General features: G+C 34.6%; 1 protein-coding gene across 5 annotated transcripts in view; it reads right to left on the reverse strand.

The window, feature by feature from the left end:
- Window positions 1–21,480, reverse strand: part of KIAA0825 (KIAA0825 ortholog) — a 225,993-nt gene that overhangs the window by 87,152 nt on the left and 117,361 nt on the right. For all 5 annotated transcript variants that reach the window (XM_072358868.1, XM_072358872.1, XM_072358870.1 and 2 more), the window contains one exon: window positions 20,539–20,633. In XM_072358868.1, the coding sequence (XP_072214969.1) occupies window positions 20,539–20,633 (95 nt within the window). The remainder of the gene's footprint in view (window positions 1–20,538; window positions 20,634–21,480) is intronic.

A 21,480-nucleotide genomic window follows, 5' to 3' on the forward strand; every position in this document is an offset into this window, starting at 1 on the left:
ATTTTCAGCACCTGGAAGAATCTGTTTGTGTGCCAGCAAATGAGGTAGTTGGGCCTGGAGCATCTATACATATGGGACTCAAAAACAACCTATCACAAATAATTACTAAGCTAGAGCAGCTGTACTCACCACACTAGTCATTTAAAAATCAGGTCAAAGTTGCCTCAATTCTTTTTTCCATTTTAAAAGACTTCTACAAATAATTTCTATAGCCTTTTTGCTTCTTTACATTTAAAAATTATTTTCTTTATTAATAATTATGATAGAAACACTGGATGTTTTAGCTTTCCAGACATTTTAGATATTAAACAGATGCAGGTTTTTGAGATATTGTAAAAATATGCAATATTTATTTTCCAGTAAATCTTTCAAATTTATAATAAGGCTATGAGCAGATACTGTAATATGAAAATGTATTTACTCATATATAACACACATGCCATGCATGCATATACATGATACTACAATTCACAACACACACACATATAAACTATACATACATATGGATTATTATTTTTTAAACAAAATATGTCATCTGGCTTGTGAACAAAAGATGGCTTGTAGGCTTTCATTTATTTTCGTGTTGGCAGTTTTCAGGTGGAAAATAAGTATATATTTAAAAAGCATTTTTCAAATTATGTGCTTTCAGATATACTTCATTTTCAGCTGCTTTCAAGAAGATGTTTTCTAGCAACTACTCCCAACTTTATAGTCATTCATGAATTAAAGGTCTGTGTGCCATCTTTTTTAAAAAATCTCATATTTTCAGAATTTTTTAAAGAATAATATAATTTGAGATCACATTTTTCACCACTTCTATAGCATTCACAGTGTTTGTACTGAATATGATTATTCTTAAAAGTTAAAGAAATATATAAATCAGTCTTTCTATTCATAATTTTAAAATATTCTAACCTGCATTCCTATACATAGAAATAAAAAGACCCATAATGAAAAACATATATTTTATAATGACACACAGAGAAATAAAACACATTAAACTTCAGGGAGAGAGAACCAACCATTTATACACTATTACCTTCAATCACTTGAATGCAAGTCATTCATACCACCACTATTGCTAACAAGGCATCCAATTTACTAAACAAAGAATATTGAAATTACGTTTAAAAGGTACAAATGACTGTCCAAAGAATGACACTGAAAAATATTAAGTAACAGCTCTACCTCAAGATAAGCCTCACAATTAAAGAGTTTTAATGAAGAGAGCCTTCAAAGGCTAAATCAGGAGGCATTGATTAGATTGCCTCTAACTTTGTGTTTTGACACCTTCGTCTTTCATGGCATTATATTGTCTCTGTGCATCTTACAAAGGAAGCATTTTACTAAGCCCACACATGAACAGGAGACAGCAGTGCTTATAAAAGAGACTGTCAAGGGTGTGAGCCAAAATGGGTCTCATTTGGATTTCAAGTGAAGAAAACTCCTAATGCATTTCATTACAATGTATGTGAGCCTCTGAAAAGAACGATGGATTGGGATTCTCATCCCTATTAATTTATTGAAATGGATTCAGATTTTTTCTTGTATATCAAGAGAGACCATGTGTTTCAAGTAAGGTAACAATATTATAGCACCAAATAACCAAATATGCTATGATGCAGTATGTCCTTCTGTGAGATAAAGAGGATGCAATTTTCTTGATAATTGGGATTTGAGTTCAGAAATAAATCCTACAATAGCTTGGCAACAAATAAATATTCTTTGTTACTGTCAGGTTTAAAGATATGATCAGGAAACTATGAAACACAGGGACAGATTCAGTCTTTGTTACCACAGCAGGTTTTTACCATTAGAGATCTCATGCATCACACCACACTGTCATTCAAATGCTGACTTTTTATTTCATTCAAGTGTTGCACGTACGATGTAATTAGGATAACGAAAAAATAAGTCAAATTTTATTAAAAGATAGCAGAGTGGAACTGAAAAGAGTAAAAACATTAAAAAATATATTATAACGCATTCCAGAGTAATTCAGCTTTACAGAGATGCCACAGCTACCATATCATCAGTTATCTTATTCATAGTAAGGAAGTTTTATATAAGCACTTATTTGTCTTTATCCCCACTCAACTTTGATAATAAAACCTATCACCTACTGTTTAAAAACTGTAAATTCAAATTTAACAGAAAGGATAGGATACTAATTCTTTATGCTAAATAATTTTACTAATATAATAGTATTAAAAATAAGACATATGTTCTCATTGTTTTTAACACCATTAACCTTTAGAAATGATTGATTGTGCTACACCAATAACATTCGGTGAGTTCAAAGCTCATCTATTTTTTATGGAAATCTTACAACCTGCTAGTTAAATTAAAGGTTAAATATACATAAAGTCTTAGAACAAAACACAAAGTCTTCCATATGTGGGTAACTCATTAGCCTAGTACACAAACAGATACATATAAAAATCTACATGGCCAAAAAAACCTCAGTTATCATGCAAAGATTTCAAAGAGTTAAAGAATTTAATGTTTGTGGAATGCTATGCAAGTATGTCCTTCCTTTTAAGTTAAGAACTCTGCTGATATTACAATTATAGAAACAAAGGTTAAGGAAATCATAATTAGTGACAAAGGTGTGCTTGTTTCCACACATTAAGTCTCAACAAGCTGGATGAAAGTCCAGGGCCTACTTAACCTATTTAATGACAATTAGGCACGTATGTGTATGCCTAACTGTACTACTATTTGTTTTGATATGTAAAACATGGGGAAGGACAAATGTAGGTAGGTATATAAACATCCACCCACAGAGTAAATTCAAGTAGCACTTTGAACTCCTCCAAACTTTGAAAAAATAAAATTTTTATATTTATATATTGTGTATGTGGCATAGATATACACGTACCCAAGCGACAGAGAAATTATGAAGAATCATACAAATAAAATAAAATAAAATAAAATCCAATCACAGTAATAAAGATTGCCCATTTCCACACACAACACAAACCCACACAGACATGCATTTATTTTATTTTTTAAGAAGAATCATAATTGAATTAGAATGATGCATGTTCCATATTTTATCTTGACAGCTTCTGTATACTCAGGCAGAGCCCATTAAACGCAAACATACAGCAGGTTACTTGTTGAATAATGTATTTCAAGTACTTAAAATTACTAGGGATTTGACTAAGATCTGCACATGAATACATATTTTGGACTTAATTTTCTGCACTGGCATTTCTTCAGCTGAACATACTTTAAATTCTACAATGAACTCAGTTAATATTAGGCTTTTCCAGGACATAACAAAGGTAATAACACTACCTTTACAATATAAACTTTATGACATTATGAATAAAACTGACAAGTGTAAAATTTGATCCATAAACTAAGTGATATACTTATGTTAATTTACCTTTTAAAAGATATTATGTGTTGCTCAGTTTTTTTGACAGGGCTTCCATTCATACTGACGACATGTTGAAAAACACTATATTTTCCCTCAATAAGGAAAATCACTTTATCCACTATCATTCTCATTCTGTCTCAATAAAAAATCAATCATCAAATGCTTGTTTCCAAGTTCTACTTGTTAAACTGCCATTTTATGCGTACTGTTCAACACAGCTCAAATTCTTTCAAGACTACTTGCTATTCTTTTTAATGTTTTCTGTTTTACTCAACTTTTAAAAGAATAAGGAGAAAATAAAATGTTATAAACATCTTATAATAATTTTACATTTAGAAGCTTGCGATCTGATAAGGTTGAGAACTCATTTTTAAAGAAAAAAAAAAACGAAATCTTTTTTGTGGTTTTCAGAGTAATAAAGGTCTGATTGATCTCACTCACTAAGGCAATTGCGTCGGTTGTCTAAATGGTAGTAACGTCAATGTCAGATATGTAGTTATCTTTTCATCTTGGCCTATTCTCAAATGTAAAAATCAAATGTTTGAAGGACATTTCACTGACCTGTTATGGCCCCTGCAACTCTCAAACACAATACTACTATTCCTCATATAAGTGCCACATTTTGGATAAAAAAACAGTTCATCAATGATGCCTTTGCGACATCTGGCGGTCCTTACAATACATAAACTTTAGGTTTGTTTCATAGTTGGGTGCTTTCAACTGTTGTTGGGTTATTTTAGTATATTATTTTTATTTCATGTATTTATTTATTTGCAAACTTACTAGTATGCAAAACTTTAGTCCAAAAGGCTTTGATACCCCCTAGCGGGGGGACAAAAGCAATCTAGTCTGCAAAAACACAACGTGGTCCTCCATGAATCCATATGGAGCAAAAGGTCACAAATCTTGAGATGCAATGACATCATGACAATAAGACACTTTTGAGACAGAAGCTGCCTCATTTTGAATATAAAAAGGACACTGATCAAATGCTCCCACACATTTAAAACTACAGAGAAAAAGAAGCATGCAAGGAAGTTGATATAAATGCTTAACATTGGAAAGTTGACGCAGACCTTTGGTTTTCACAATTAAAAGATGCCACTGAGAACTTGACATGTTTACTGCAGAAGATAAAAAAAGCTTTATTTTCACATTATTATTAGATGCTAAGAAAACGTCATTAGGGAAAAGATACTCAGTTCACAGGGTGCACATTCCTTATAATTCCCCAGCTCTTTTAAATTTAATTCAGTTAGAGCAAAGCTTGTTCTACATGTTTCAGTCTCATTATTTATCATTTCAATAAACTATGAGAACTGTGTTTTAAGCAACAAAAGAACGATCTTCAATTCTTTATCCCTATTCCTAAGCAATTTCATTGCAGTAGGAAAAAAAAAAAAAAAAAAATCTAATTTCTTTCTTACAATAACCATAGGAATATTTGACATCAATATTATGAGACCACTCATAACATTCACTAATTCTTAGACCAGTGGGAAGAACGTATGTGCTGTTTAAACTCAAATTTTCACTTGTTCTAATTATTAGTATTCCAAAACAACAGAAGATCAAAAGATTAAATGTGCACTCTTAAATGTTTTGTACTGTGTTTTTGTTGTGGATGTTTTGCAAGCCGTAGAACTAGTAACAGTATTTTGAGTGGGTATGTTTGTCCTAACATGAACAGATACGTAGTTTGTGTTGGTGACATTGAAGAATAATATCTAATAAATTACAGCTGAATCCATTTGAAGAAACCATATTTCAAAACTGTGCTTGGAAATGACTAGATTAACAGATAGGCTAATGGTATCATTCACTACAGAACTCGCTTATTTTACAAAGCAAAAGAGTACTATATCTTCAAAATATCTAGTAGTCCTTCGTAGAAGATATTCAATTTTTAATTAAAATGACTGTAGTCTGTATTTTCAGCGTACTTAAGTGGGAAAGGCAAACAGTTGTTTGCAGTTGATAGATAGGCGACCACAAGACTTGCTAGTTAAGAAACTTTCTAATTAGACTCCTCAAACCTCAGAGCTGCAAACATACAATCTAGATTAACATGTTGAAATCAAGTTATTGTATTGAATGCACATAAACAACAGATTAAGGATATGAATAAACTGTTCAGGATTATGTTTTGGTATGGAATACAAAGATTGTGCATTCCTTAATTGCCATGTGGGAAAATTTTGTCTACAATAGCAAGGACAGAATAAAGTGAAAAAAAAGATATTTGGCAAAGTTAAAAATGATTGTAGAAAATGTCATTAAAAGGCCATTTCAAATGAAAGAGTTCACTCTTAATCACTGCAAATTACGCTATTAAAAAGAAGAAACATACATGTAAAGTTGGTAGGGACTTTACAGTCAGCAGTGTAAAATTCAAGAGGAATATAAAAACCAAACTAAAAAACAAAGCAGACATTTCTTCATATTCAACAAACACCTATACATATTCAGCAAAGAAAAAAAAAGAAACTCTTCTGATATAAAGACATAGTGTGATATCTTTATATGTCTGATATAAAGAATAGTGGGGAATCATAATGGAATGACTCACGCTGGTGGGAAGAGTACTTGCACATATACACTACATAAAACAAACTGCAAAGATGAACATATAGTGATAAATTTAATAAATTTCACAAAACCATTCTGGTTAAAACTATAAGGTCAGACATCATAGACTTACAGAATACATGCTACATTCCTAGAGCTTTCATGACAAATCCAGATTTACCAAGAAGGATACTTTATACACAAAACAGTAAGACCAGGTAGAAGATAAAATCTTTGAGGATATTACTTAGAATGATTGCAGATACTTTCATGTAAAAAAGTCCAACAACTTAGTGGTAAAAGTTTGAAAATTAAATGTTAAGTGGTTATTTTCTGGAAAAATTGGTTGAACAGCGAATGAAAGTTGCTGATAATCTAGTTGAATTATAAACAACGTGCTTAAATAAAAATACAAACATGAAAGAACTAAGCAATGGTGATTGTACTACTATGCAATCATATACACAGCAAGAGGTAAAAACAACTTTCAGCTGTATGTTCCTTAAAGAAGAAAGGCAAATCAGACCCTGGCCTACATCTACAGGGGCACTACTAATAGACATACAAGATACAACTGCTCCTTTACTTGGTATTTGTCAGGCGATTCCTATAGTATTATTTCTAGTTTTGGTCTCCAGAATTTAAAAGAAAAAGAAAAAGAAAAAAAAAAAAAAAAAAAAAAAAAGTGGACAGAGTGGACAGGCTGCAGAGTGTTCACAGAGATGATCAAGGGCTCAGAGAATCTGCCTGATGAAGAAGGATCAAAGGAGTTAGGTCTTAGACCTAACAGTAGACCCTACAGTATTCCTGTACTTACAGCACACCTGAAAAGAGGATGGAGGCTCTCTATTAGCAGCTAGCCACACGGAGAAGACAACAGGCATCCAACAGGAGTTACATGAGAAGAGGTTTAGTTTTCACATAAGGAAGAAAGTGAAAATAATCACCTACTTGAACACCTTCACCAGGGACTTAGTCAAATCCCCATCACTGAAGGTTCTCAAAATGCAATTAGGCAGTATGATAGACTTAGGCTCTCTTTAAGGTGCCTTCCACTCTGGGTTGTACTGTTACTAAGATCTTGGATTAATAATCTAAAAAAGGGAATACATATGAGTTTCTGAGAAGTTAAACTCCAAGATTTTAAGACATCAATGTCTGATAAAATTATGAAGAAGATGACCAGTGTGGTCACCTCCAACTTGAGATACTACATGGTTCTATGAGATTAAAATCACAGAATCGCAGAATTTTCAGGTTGGAAAAGACCTAGAAGATCATCTAGTCCAACCATTACCAATACTTCCCAACTAAATCATATTCCTCAACACAACATCCAAACGTTTCTTGAACACTTCCATGGTCGGTGACTCTACCACCTCCCTGGGCAGTGCATTCCAATGCCTGACTACCCTTTCTGAGAAGTAATACTTCCTAATGTCCAGCCTGAACCTCCCCTGTTGCAGTTCTGTGGTTCTGTGATTCTGTGAGAGATTTAAAAATCATGCAATAAGCAGATCAATAAAGTAAACAAGAGTTTGATACTATTTATATTAGAGTGATGTAATTACACTACTGTAAAATAAATAAAACCACAATCTTGAGGGGACAAGTACTTCATAATCTGTCAATTTAATAACAATGGCTAGCAAAAATTACATATTAAACTATGAAAACTTTGTCACATTATCTTATTCTAGGCTCACCACCTTTCCTGGCTGATAAGAAACAGGAATAGGTACTGTTAGCCAGGTGATTGTTTCTTGTTTAGAACATTATGGCCTGAAGCTGATTACCTGGGGTTGGTTAGCATCAAGTCACTCTGTTTTGGGCATAATATTGGAAAATGATCTTTGAGCCAAATTTCAAAATATCTGAACCTTACATGGTTTGAAACTTACATAGAAGAACCTCTTTGTGACACACGGAGAACAAGCAAGTGTCCAGGAAATTAATGCTCCCTCACCTCTATTCAGTAATTGAGACACATTTACAAATATTGGCAAAAGTGAATAGAACTTTTCTTTATAAGTCTAATACTTTCATTTTTGAGAATGCATTTAGTTTTACAGTCTCAGACAGCAGTTGTAATTACTCTTGTTTCCTGTCATGGTCTCATGTTTGGGATCCCATAGAATGCAGTTCTTCTATTGCCAGTCTTCAGTGCTTGCATGGAAATTTTAAGAGATGGTCAGGAAGATGAAAGATAGATAAATGCTGTTGGCACTGGCTATTTTTCTTTAAAAGATGTATGATCTTGTGTTTTTCATTTGTCTTTGCTTAATGTAGATCGATGCTTCAATTAATATTGAGTGAGATGGGGCTAGATCTAAAAAAAAACAACAAAAAAACGAGCCCTACCTTAGGCTGAGTATGACTTTTTCTGAATAGGGAGCTTGTGTCTCTGTAACCACATTCAGGTGTTGTGTAAAAAATAAAATGGCAAATTTCTGCTCGTGGCTACAGTCTAAAACACATAGAAAACTGATAATTTAGCAAGCATCATTTCACCTAATTAACTGAGTATATGCTTTTCAGACATTCTGTGATCACCACGAAATCCCCTTGGCCTCTGGATAAGCTTAGGATGCTGACTGTGCCTAATAAAAGCAATGAAAAAACTGGGTCTGGACTACTGGAGAACAATTTTCTCTCTGCAAATTGCAGCATCTTCAGAGTAGAAGAAACATACCAGAGAAGAATCACTATTGCCACAAAACAGAAACTAAATAATATCTACCAGATCAGACTGGCCTCTTCATGTGGGGCAGTCACAGTATCTGAGAGCCAGTATGCAGAAAGGCATTAAGTAAGATCTTTAAAACTGTTTTTCTATATTAATGAAATATCATCTTTCATTTGAAATTGTGGCTTCTTTCTTTTCAAACAAAATATTGACAGATATTTATTTCCAAAGTCAGGTATTTAGCATCCAAATTCAGTTCTTGTTTATTCCGAAATTCTGAAAATACTGCATCCAGTTTTTTCACACAACAGTCGTTTACCAACTGTGAGCTATACAACAGAGCAGCCAATTATCTTTATGCATTTTTACTCTAAGGCTAAGTACATTAAATGATATTTCTATAGAACAATCTGACAGTCACTCCATGTGAAACAATAAATAATGTGATACCAAAATATGAGAGAAAATAAAGAAAAAAAACCTCCTTTTTTGAGGTGCTACTACTTAACATTTTTAAATAATTCTTTTGTACATGAGAGACAATAAGATAATCCTTTCTATATACAATTTACCAAGGTTTAGCTATATATCATGCAGATGCTTTCAGTTTTTATCCAAATGTGATGTTAAATTGCCCATGTAATTATCTCAAGAGAAATCATTACACTTTTTTATTGCTAACTTCATTAACACTTTAGTGGGAAGAGTTTGGTTGCATTTAAATTCAGCTGTCAGAGTCTTTATTAGCACAGTTGAAGAGATCGTTTCTGTATTATTCAAAAGGGTAGCTTTTTTTTGGAGGAATGTTTAATTATTGTGTTTAAGCAATAACAGAAAGTTAATGTGCAAAAATATAGACAATGATCTGTGGTCAAACTTAGAACAAAATAAAATTCCCTTGTTCTTAATACAAATTTCTGTTTTAAAGCACACTGTCATTAAACAGAAATTACAGTTGTTTTAAAATGTTTAACATGACAGCAGTGTATACTTTAATAAGTTCTGCAGTAACGCGGAGTAGCACTGTGTTGAGTAATCAAATAAAAATGTTACTTAATAAAATCAAGTATATTGACTGAATGTATATCTTACTGTTCCAGAGTATGTCTGGATCAATAATGGTTAAGAACTGTGACTGTGCTGGATAAAGCACTAGGATGTCCTCAGCTAAGAGCTTTTCTTAGCACTTGGGCCGAATCTCCTCTCTCCTTTCAAAGTCCACCATATAAAGAAGAAGGAGCACCAAGCCCTGACAGACCACCGGTAGTGAACAGCAATTTGAGGACAGATACCACTGACGTGTTTTCTTTAGTCCCAACTGCTCTTTTGGGGAGCATAGATTCATCTAACTTTCAGCTATAGCTTCTGCTTCACATAGGGAAGATTATTCAGATCAGTGACTTTGTTATGTCTCAAAACAATGTTAAGGCTCTATGCAAAAAAGTGATCACATAGAATGGAAATGGCCTCATGTGTGGAGACTTGACCTGGAATTCTTCTGAATTGTTTGCTGAGTACTAACAAGATCCTATGATCACTGCAACCAGAATAGAAGTGTTTTCTCTCAAAAGATGGCTTGCTTTCGATGTAAAGAGATTGGCTTCAAATGTCTAGTACAGGAAAACCTGGCATCTCACACCTGGAGTTCTGTCCAACTATGGACCAGATGCGTGGCCCAGGACAGACCTACTTCACCTGCTACCACATCTTGTTCTCAAGAACACAGAAGTTATTTCCCCAAAAACAAAAGCCAGACCTAGAGGTCAAAAGTCCCTGGAGATGTTCAGGAACTGTGTGGATGTGGCATTGAGGGACATGGTTAGTGGACATGGTAGGGATGGAGTGGCTGTTGGACTAGATGATCTTAGTGTTCTTTTCCAAACTTATTGACTCTATGATTCTATGATATTCAAATGTCTGCTTACAGAGCTTTGTATATGCAAGAATATCAGTTTTGAAACACCAATACTCTTAATCCTTATTCCTACATCAATAAATGCAGCACCATTGTTTTCTTGTCTTTCATGTACATTATGGTTTTTTTGAGCTAGCAACCATTCCACTTTATCCAGTTCCACTGATTTAAATTGAATTAGATCACAATAATTTGCAACTTGTGATCCAGACATAAAAGTGGAGAATACGGATTGTAGATGATTAAAATTAAATTTATATATGAAGTTCAAAACTAAGATAGATATGCTAAGGAGGTAAACAGAAGATGGGACTGCTTCTATACGTAAATTTTTCATCCCAGACAAAGAAGAAAGACTTTCACATCAACTTCTAATTGTAAAGAAAGACTTTTATTATCCTGAACATCTGTATTTGGAAAAAGATGAGAATTCGAGAAGGAATTACCAAATACAGTAATCTAAGCAAATTCATACTCGTTGCTTTTTGATAGAGTAAAATTAATTTGCACCTTTAGGGAGCATTTCAATTTAAGGATAATCTTGGGGAGAAAATGTAATGGGGAACTGTAAGACCTCTGACTACACTTCCCTTAATTCCAGGGAATCCACAGAGTTTAAGAACAATGTGCAAAAACTGTAGGGAGATTTCATTCTTTAGATTCTTATGATGGGTTTTTCCCATTAGTGCAGGTGAAAAATCCACTACTAGCTGATCAAAAAATAGCTTGTAATTTCTTTCTCTTTAAACACTTGAGGACTTCCTTTCTGCTTTGCAGCACTACAGCATAACTTAATATTTGTTCCAGGTAATTTTTGTACTAGAGCAAAGAATTAGAAAGCTACGAAGAAAATGGCCTTGCATTTATCTGCAGAAAAATTATGAAATAATTTTTTACAGTTTTCCACACATTCAGCATGAACAAAAATCATATAAATTTAAATCTGCAAACAAAGCTATGTGCTTAAACGAGCTTGTCATACTGAGCAATGATGAAAACAACATATTTTTGTTTTAAAAAGCAACTGGTACTCCTCAGAAAACAACAATGAAACAAAACTTTAAAAGTCAACAATTAAAACATTAAGGAGTTGTGTTCTTCAACTAAACGGGGGAGAAAAAAGTTTAAGAATGTTTATAGATGTGTCTAGTTTAACAGTTTCATGTGTTGGATGTGACTTTCACAGTCTGTTGGCAGTCTGCAGGAAAGCCATCACACCTGTGACTTGGTTGTTGATTAATGAGTCTTTCAACTCATCACTACCATCTGAAGAAGGGCCGTGGCCTTTCTAAGCTTCACTGGTTTATTCGCCTTCAGCTGTCGTCCTACCAAGGTATCTTCCATAAAGAAAATCACACCTGGTTAAGGCTAATGAAAACCTCAATATGTCATTTTCTAGACAAGTCAAAAAGCATGTAAAACTAGACAAAAGATGTATTCAAGCAACATGAATGCAGTTTTGTCATAACCTGTCAATCGAAAGACTAACAAAAAAAGATTTCTTCAATGACATTTTCCAGTGTCAACTATTAGAATGACAATTCTGAATTCCCTCTTTGCTACATGATTCAAGATTCACAATGGCTTCCCACACTTTGCTTATTTCTGTTGTTAGATCTCATCAAGAAGTTTACAGGGAAAAAAGAAAAAAAAAAAAGTGAAGTAATGTCAACAACGAACAATTTTTCTGGGCCACATTATCAGGCAACATGTTACTTCAGAAAGTCTGAGATCAGATTGCTTATGAAGGCTTTAAGCTGCCTACACAAGTCACTGTGCTTATTAATAAAAGGACTTGTGAAACTACCCAAGTTTTTCCACATCTTCAAAAGTGTGCCATGAACATAAAGCTTTCAGAGGTAGCTTAATTTTGGAGACCAAAGGAAATTAGGCCTTATCATCCTTTCTTAAGGAGTTAACTGCTTAATTGGGGTGAGCCAGACAGAACAGAGGAGTTACATCTATCAAGGGCAAGTGAGAAAGCCAGTATAACATTCTTGGAAAGAGAGTAAAAGATAGAAAGGGAAGAGTTACAGTAGGAAGATCTGTCATCTTCACGGTAGCACCTACCAGTCCTTGCTATTTGCTTTGTTGTATGGACAGCAAATGTCTCAAGATCAAGACAAGTTGTTCCCCAGCTCTTTCAGAGAATAGCCAATCAATTCCTAATAAGACTACAGGCAATTCAAGTCAGCCAAATGACTTTTGATAAGTAAAGTTGAAACACCTCTCCTTTGTTGCCTATGCACTTCTACACTACCAATGGATCAGTTACTGTATGGCAGCTTTTTTATCATAGCATTTATTCACGAGAGCTAGGTTTGACTCTTGGCATTGCTACAGATTAATTATGCAGTGTTGAAGAAAGCATGAACAACTGACTGCAAGATCAGATCTTCAATTATTCAACTTCAATATTAGCACTTCCTCCCTCTACCTTTTGGAAGATTACTTTGTCTCAACCCATTACAGACTGGAAAATAATGAATTATTCTCTATTACCAGCACTTTTCTGAAAATCCCTGATGTAAAAGAAACAGAATGAAGAAATAACAGATTGGAGGGCAAAACAGGCTTTTGGACTGTTGGCTTTTGTTTTGTAACCTCTTTCTTTGTGTGTGCAGTGACAAAGTAGCTGATGTAATGTGTACTGTTTGTGCAATTCTGCATTTATTAATACACATTTAGAGCATTTGTAGAAATTTATCATATCTACATACCTATTAAGAATGAAAACTGGGATCAGAAAGGCTCAGAAAGAATAGATAAAAAAGTAAATATAATTATCTCTACTTAATATTCCTCACTTGGACTTACAGGACATGAAATAGAGTTGAAAGGAAGGCAAATTATTTGCAGATGAAAGAATGTAACTGTTTTTAAGAAAAACCAGCCAGGTCACAGGATGTCAGTCACCAGATTAATTAGAGAGTTGCATAAAATGTCATTCTTACAAGTATCATAGTACCATGCGAGTTGGAAGGGACCTTAGAGATCATCAAGTCCAACTCCTGGGATTCGAGCCCTCTAGTGTAGCAGAGCGGCAGTTCTACCACTTGCGCCACAGGGGGGATTCGAACCTGGGCCCTCCGGTGTTGCAAGTGGCGGTTCTAACACCGTGCGCCACCGGGGGCACAAGTAATCATATATTATATAAAATTATGAGCGCTGCTCATAAATGAAAGTAATGCCTCCTATTTAATATGTTGGTCCAGAATATCAGAGGCAGACGGTGGTGGTATGGCAGTAGAGATTAAATCTTCCCAAAAATAATCACATTTTATTGAGAGATGGCAGGTGTGCCAATGAATTCCTCCATGCAGAAAAAATGGCACCCACTGCCTTTCACTGGCACTTGCTAAACATTTACAGAGACCAAGCAGTGCATGTGAGAACTGCGAGGCAGTGTGTTTCAGCAGTGGCCACAGCAGCATGAAAGACAAGCCTTGTGCAGGATGCCCATGCATATATGTCACACCACAACATGGTGTTTTGTAGCTGAGAAATTGCTCTATCAAATGATGTTGTATCCGTTGTAGTTTCCATGGAAATAAGTAGGCAGCACTATTTCAGAGTGACCTATGCAGTAATGAAGATATACGCTTTTGAAGAAATTGATTAAATGTGAATCTTAACAATAAATGCATATAAAAAATGCAATAAAAGCAAAAGCGTATATGCATACACATATAGCTCTTTTTAGAATTTTCCTTTAGAGGCAAGTTTTGAGCAATCTAAAGTATCAAGTTAGACTGAAACTTCACTGAAGCACTTTTATAAGTGTTCCTTCAAAATGAGCTGTTAAGTACACACTTCTGTGTCCCAGGTATGCAAAGGCATAATGATAAACTATTTCCACATATTAAAAAGGAATTCAAATGAACTTTCTAATGAACTTTCTTTTTTTTTTTTTGGGGGGGGGGGGGGGGGGGGGCAGGGAGGGAGTGGGGGGGTCAGGGGGAGGAAGGGAAGAGAGAACGTTGTTTAAGAATATTCCTTTTTTACACAAGATTGTAAACAATCCATATCAACAAGAGGGACAGACTGCTACCAACTAGAAACATCTACAGCATACTACATATGGGAAGTCTCAACTTCAGGTTTCCTCTCCTGCACAATTTGTGCTACAAATGTATACATAATACTGGCTGGAACTGCATTCAAACAGTATTTACAAAGTATACTCTTTCCTTTTGCTCAGCAATGTGCATTCTGTCACCAGTGCTTTAAAACTGCCATGCAGAAAATTAAACTTTTTCTGACAGATTCTTTGAAGTCAGAGTATAGTTTCATTAGTCATATAAGAAGGACATAAGCAGATGGAGGATAATTCGTGTGTTGATGGATATAACACGTGTCTTCTTATTGACCAGCTCACTTGTGGAAAAAAATTCTTGCCTATCCAAAAATCCCAGTGACTTTCCACCCCCCTGCCTTTTTGATTTAGCACTAGATTCTAACCCTCACTGTGTCTGTGATCAACCACAAGTCCAATGATTTGGTAACAATGAGGTACTCTCTTTCATAGCCTTCCTTGCATTTTAGAAAGCTTGTACACATATAAGGACATCCATTATAATCTCACTGAGCAGGTGGTAATTGCTTCAGTATTAACAGCATCACAGTTCTTCACCAACACATCATTAATAAAAAACTTGTAGAAATAGAACCAACACTGATCTCCAGTATCTAGCAATGCACATACATAAAGGAGCATCTCTTATTTAAAAGAAGGCTGAACTAACACATCCAGAAGTACACCAGACATAAGACTGGCATCCCCTGCTATGCAGATAGGGCCTCCATCCTGGCATCCTGCCAGTAACTCCTATTCCACCATTTGTTTCTACTACAAAGAATATTGTCAGAGAACTTGCTACCTTCTCATACCCTTGGTATCTTCATTCATTCCTCTGACTTGGGCTTGTGACAGTTGCATAAAAATCTTTCACAACTAGCAAACTGCATGCAAGTTTGCTGACATTCTCTTCAATTTCAAAACTACATAATACATTTTTCCATGTGTTGATAAACTGGATTTTAAAAGAGCATTTTCTGGATATCAAGATAATCAACAACACAATGAATATAAACATTTTCTATAAATAGTTCACCATATGGCTACCATTCTCAACAGATGGTGTCTGTGTATCCACTAGAATATACAAGAGCTATGCAGATTTGCCCTGCAATCATACAATATTCTAAACAAGAGTTTTTTTACTTCAATTCAGTTTTATTATATTTAATCAGTGGTTTTATACACACACACACACACACACACACACATATATATGATTTTATCACCTGACACTAGTGCATGAAAAAAAATGCCACAATGATGTTGACAAAGTTATTCATAAAAGGCAAGTAAATGGCTCTCTTAAGTACAGTCAAAGTATTTTAAACAGAAAAAAGGGAAAAAAAAACAAGATTTTCCTTATATCAGGATAGCAACCCAATATCAAGGAAACTTTGCCTTGGTAAAAGAAAACAGTGTCATGTGTAAGCAGTACTAAACGTGTAATTTGTCAGACAAAATGCAGTCTGGACTATGTTAAGAAAAACTGTAAATTTAAAAGAACATGAGAATTTGTGCACATTTGGCAGCAAACATTACTACAAAGCATACACATTTTACCTAAGTTTAGTAGAAAACATATTAGGTTTTGATAGTTTACCTCAAGCCAATATGTAAACAATTCCAGGTTTTCCACTCTGGAAAGCTGCTCGGTCATTGAGAATAATTAATCAAAAGAACACATGTCTGGACATAAACCACTGAGTCTACCCTGCTTCAACTTAAAATTATTTATGTTCCTATCACTGTTCCAATGCGTTCTTGGAAGACTGTTCTTGAGCTATACTGGTCTACTGGAAATCTTTTAATCGGCAGTCTATGCCATTTGTATTTCACAGCAGTTCTTATCCACTTGAATAAATACTGCCTTTAACTTGAATAAATCTTTTTACTCCACTGGTTTCATCTGGTTTCAGGGAGATAATTTATTTTCTTCATCGGGCCTGGCATTGTTTTTTATCTGATGCATTTACAGTACAACAATATATTCTTATTTTTAAGTTCCCAGGCTTCTGCTTTTTAGCATCTTATGCCTGACTTCTCTTGGCTTTGCCACAGTCTTGAGTTCTTTGCAATTCCTGGAGCTCCCTGAATGCTTCTGCTCACACATTCACACTCAGAAAAGCACATCACTACAATGAAATCAACATTCATAGGAGCTGTATTGGTACCTACTGCTCCATGGAGCACCCCCAGTTCTCAGAATGGCAACTTACTGCAATACTGGGCAATAGCTCCCTGTGATTCAAAAAGTCCTAGGCTGCTACTTATATCTACAATGAGTGAAATGTAGCTATTTGCTACAGCAACATATCCAGTGAAGCTGAAAGTTCTGTAGAACAGCAGAAGGTCACATCACAAATGCCAACCAAATACTGTACTATGCATATGTATTCTAACAGCATACATGTTGGCTGAAATAATCCTCTGAAAACAGAGGGTAAGTAATACACATCAGTATAAAAGAGATTGCATGAACAAGAAGGTGAATTTACTTTCGTACATGAGTTGCTGTACTTGGTTCAGTTGTGATGGAGATCATTTTCTTTATATGATGAAAATGAATCTGGCTTATATGATGCCGTGCTACCTATTCGTGTCTAAAATAGAACTAATAATACACTAGCATTTTGACAATCACTCAACACAGTGCCAAGGCTATCTTATTTTCCCACTCTGCCTCCTCAGCAAGTAGGCACACAAGAGGCTATGAGAGGATGCGGTCAAGACACTTGATCCCAAGAGGGTAGGCCACACCCTATGGCACTACACTCAGCAGGAAAAGCTGGGGGAATAGATGAAAGAAGGGCGTGTGTGATGCTCAGATCATGGTGGTGTTTGTCTGCTCAAGTACTGTTAAGTGTGAAGAACCCTGCTTGCCTGGAAATCTTTAAACATCTGCCTACTGGGTAGGAGTGAAGGAGCTCCCTATTTTGCTTTTCTTGTGTGCACAACTTTCAATTCACCTATTAAACTACCTTGATCTATAAACCCATCAGTTTTCTCACTTGGGCCCCTCCAGTTCTCTTGGTTAAGCCAAATACTATAAATTAGCTGAATGTTAATATGCTATTATTTAAAGTATAATAAAAAGCGTGTTTAAACTCTCATTCTCACAGCTAGAAATATATATAGAGATAATCAGAAATAAAATGAAAAAGTGAATGAAGTTTTCTTTCTGTAATTTTTTTCCCCACAGTTTTGAAAGGTATAAACTGTTTTTTTGTTTGCACCTAATGATCAGTTCTAACAGGCCATTTTTGATAACCTTCTACATTTTATAAGACTGAAATCACATGATAACATTAACAACACAGATCTTTCATTTGAAGTCTTCTGAACACTTGCTTTGAAGCAAGTGTTGGATTTGATGGAATAGATTCATGCCTTCATGTGGAACCAATAATAAGCAGTATACAACCATTCATTCTGTTTTTAACCAGTCCTAAAAGCCTCTTACTTTCCCCTAACCACCAACCAATTAATTTGCCTATCACTCACTGGCTCTGGGACAATGCTCCCATAACCCCGTTCCACCTAACTCAGTCATTAACTAGGTTAGGGGAACATTTCCCTTGTAAATGAATCCCCTAAGCATTTTCAAACTAAACTTTCTTTTTTTTTTTTTTATTTCTTTCTTTCTTTTTTCCTTTTCTTCCCACTTTCTTTTTTCCTTTTCTTCCCGCCCATAAAAAAAGAGAGCAGAACATACTTATTTTTCTTCATGTACATTAGACGATATTTGTCTCTAAATATAAAAAGAAACAAACCTCATGACCACTTTGAAGTGAAGATATTCTGGTCTACACAAAACTAACTACTAAGGGACAGCTTTGGCATATGTTACAGAAATGAGTAATTATAGCAGTATGGTGATTTTGACTCTTTTTAAGTACCATCTTTCATTTTGTTAACCTCACCAGCGGAAGGAAATAGTAAAAACAGGATGGATTCACAAATCAAGGTCAAAATAATCACACACACACAGCCTGATCCTTAAGCCATGAGAGTGAGTAAGACTAAAATCCGTGTAATTTTAAGGAGTATGAAACATCACCAAAAGATATGGCATATATGAGTCACAGCAAAGCTTGTTTGAGTAACTATAAGACTAGCTAAAATTGACCTATCTAGCTAGAAAATATAGGTAGACTAACATCAGCTATACTAAAAACTGCACCATACAAAGACAAGCTGTGTTGGAGATGGTGGTCCTTATGGTGGATATTGGGACTAGCATCTCTGCTTAAGGCTCATAATGGACTTAGATGACCTGTTGGTCTTTAAAGCAGAAAGAAGTTTGAATAATAAATCCATGAACTAATCATTAATGTCTTGCATAATGTCACTTCTAGATGAGAATTTCCATATCATGTAGAAGGGCAATGAGTGGAGACATTTTCAAATTAGGAAGAATGACAACAATTAGGGCAGTTATTAGAGGAAAAACAAAAAAGAAAAAAAGGTGCAACAATAGAAGATACAATAAACGTTTGAAATACAGAGAAGATGTCTACACACGACTTCTTTCCTAAATTTATACAGAGATCAAAAGAAAAGTGGAATGTTTTCAAGATATCCGAGAAGATGAACTGACCACAGAAAATGTTTCCACTGCAGTCACAGCAGTTCTCTCTACTTTGGTTGGTTCACATTGAGCACATCAAATTAAAAGGGAAATATAAAGACTGTTTTAAGTCTAAGAATTTCTATTAGGCTCTCTTTAAAAGAGCAAGCTAACTCATTTTTAAATGAAGAATAACTGTTAGTGATCAGCTAACTATCACATGAAGAAATATTACTGAATTGTCTCTGCCATTTAACATGAAAGTGGCACTACTGGTAAAACCAAAATGTTCATGTAGCCACATACTCTGCCTAGAAGTGGATAACATAGGAGAACTGAATGGCAAAAGGGAGAGCATGTTTTTGCCAGTGTTACTTCCTGTGCAACTGTACAAAAATTTTAGAAAATAATGATTTTGGTCAGAGAAGAATTCATTATAGTTGAATTAAGAAGAGTGTAAGTAAACTGAACAAATATTTTATATGTAAAATTGAGATGCAATTAGGTGGTTAGGGCATTAAGGTGTAGTAATATATTGAAAACCTGGCAAAGGAAATCATAAGAACATTTCTGACCTGCAAATAGCACACTTGAAATTGTCACTGTAGTTCCTAAACAGACAATTAACTTTATAAGGCAAATAATATAACAGTACATAGATTCAGCATTACAAAGAGATCATTACACTTTTTAGTTCACGATAAATGTTTTCCAATCCTCCCAAGGCTATACTGCAAATATTTTAGAAAATATATTTTTTCCACCTGCCATTTTGTGCATTTAACAAATTGATACTTATTTGATATTCAATGAATATGAATTCTGAACTAAACAAATGCTTAATTTATGTACATGTACAGATTTTACAATTAAAAAAAACCAACACCTGTCCAGTAATTCCCATTGGCTAAAAATTGCTAAAGAAATACTTCATATTTCTAACTATGCTTTCCGTGCCCTGAGCTGAATTTAGGAGTCACTGCAATTTGAGCAAAAATCCCCAAAGTTTGGTCCTGAATTCTCCATGGCCAGTATGTCCTTAAAAACTTAAATATACTAGTTTCTTTATAAAGGATTGTTTGTGATCGATACCAACAGAAATTCAAGAGTCAACAGGAAATAAATAATAGGGTCCTCAAAATAGGAACTACAAACTATCTTTTAAGGAACAAACAGGCACAAAAATATTAAGTATTTCCATTTTAAAATTGCATGTTCAAAAACAAATCTATAATTTACTTCATAAATTCTACTGCTCAAATCTATATGCACTGACAACTACAAAGTAAAGCAGATAAGTGGAAAGTGTAGTTAATTGCCAGAATCCCTTTACCTGTGTGCCAGCAGCACCCTGAAGGTCATCTGATTGAGTCCCAAACAACTTGGCAGCAAGTCTGACCAATCCCAGTTCCATTCAGTAATGGTTGACTGTTGATACATGGCAAGAAGCTTTTGTTAGTTATTAATCAGTGTTAATATCATCAGTAAATTAAAGCTCCAGCTGTGATATACTAACCATGAAGGAGGGGGGTCTAGAACAAGGGCTTAGACAGATGATATCAATCATGTCCACAGTAGAAGGTTTTTTATTCCAATAAGACAGCAATTAATTTACAAATCCATTTGGGAATGTAACCATTATTTAGAAAAAGATACATCAATTTTTTGAACCGTTATTATTCCAACTGTTAATGGCATTCTGCCCAACCACTTTGTCTGAAAGCTGACTCTTTGTTTGAAAAGCAAAGTAATTGGTAACTTTTTATGTAACAGCAATTTATATTTTCTGCTGTCAGCAAAAAGTTTGTAATGAAAAACATAGTGCAGTTAGTTACTAAGTGTAACTTGTATCTTAATTAGAGAGGGATGGGTTTACCTGTTTATTTTTCTGTAAGGCACTCTGTTCACCAGATTTATATTATAAACACACCAGTAACTCTACACAACATGAAGCCATAGTTACATACTCCTTGTTCAATAAATAAAAGTGATATATAATGATAGTGGGTAGACAAAAGACCACACACAACATTCTTATGTTTTTAAAACAGTAACTCCTGTTGCATAATATTAATTTTAGTTGTCAGCACTGATCAGCAAAGGAATCATTCAAAAATCGTTACTGTTGTACCAAAATAGCACTGAGCAGTTTGAAAAAGAAAAAGAAAAAAAAAAAAAAAGATGAAGCTAGTCATAACAATGAAAATACAGCTAAATAAAAAGACAGAAGTGTGACATGTAGTACATCTTTTTCTTCTTACAGAAGAACTTGGTT

The sequence above is a fragment of the Excalfactoria chinensis genome, chromosome Z (assembly GCF_039878825.1).
Source record: "Excalfactoria chinensis isolate bCotChi1 chromosome Z, bCotChi1.hap2, whole genome shotgun sequence".
NCBI classification, from domain to species: domain Eukaryota; kingdom Metazoa; phylum Chordata; class Aves; order Galliformes; family Phasianidae; genus Excalfactoria; species Excalfactoria chinensis.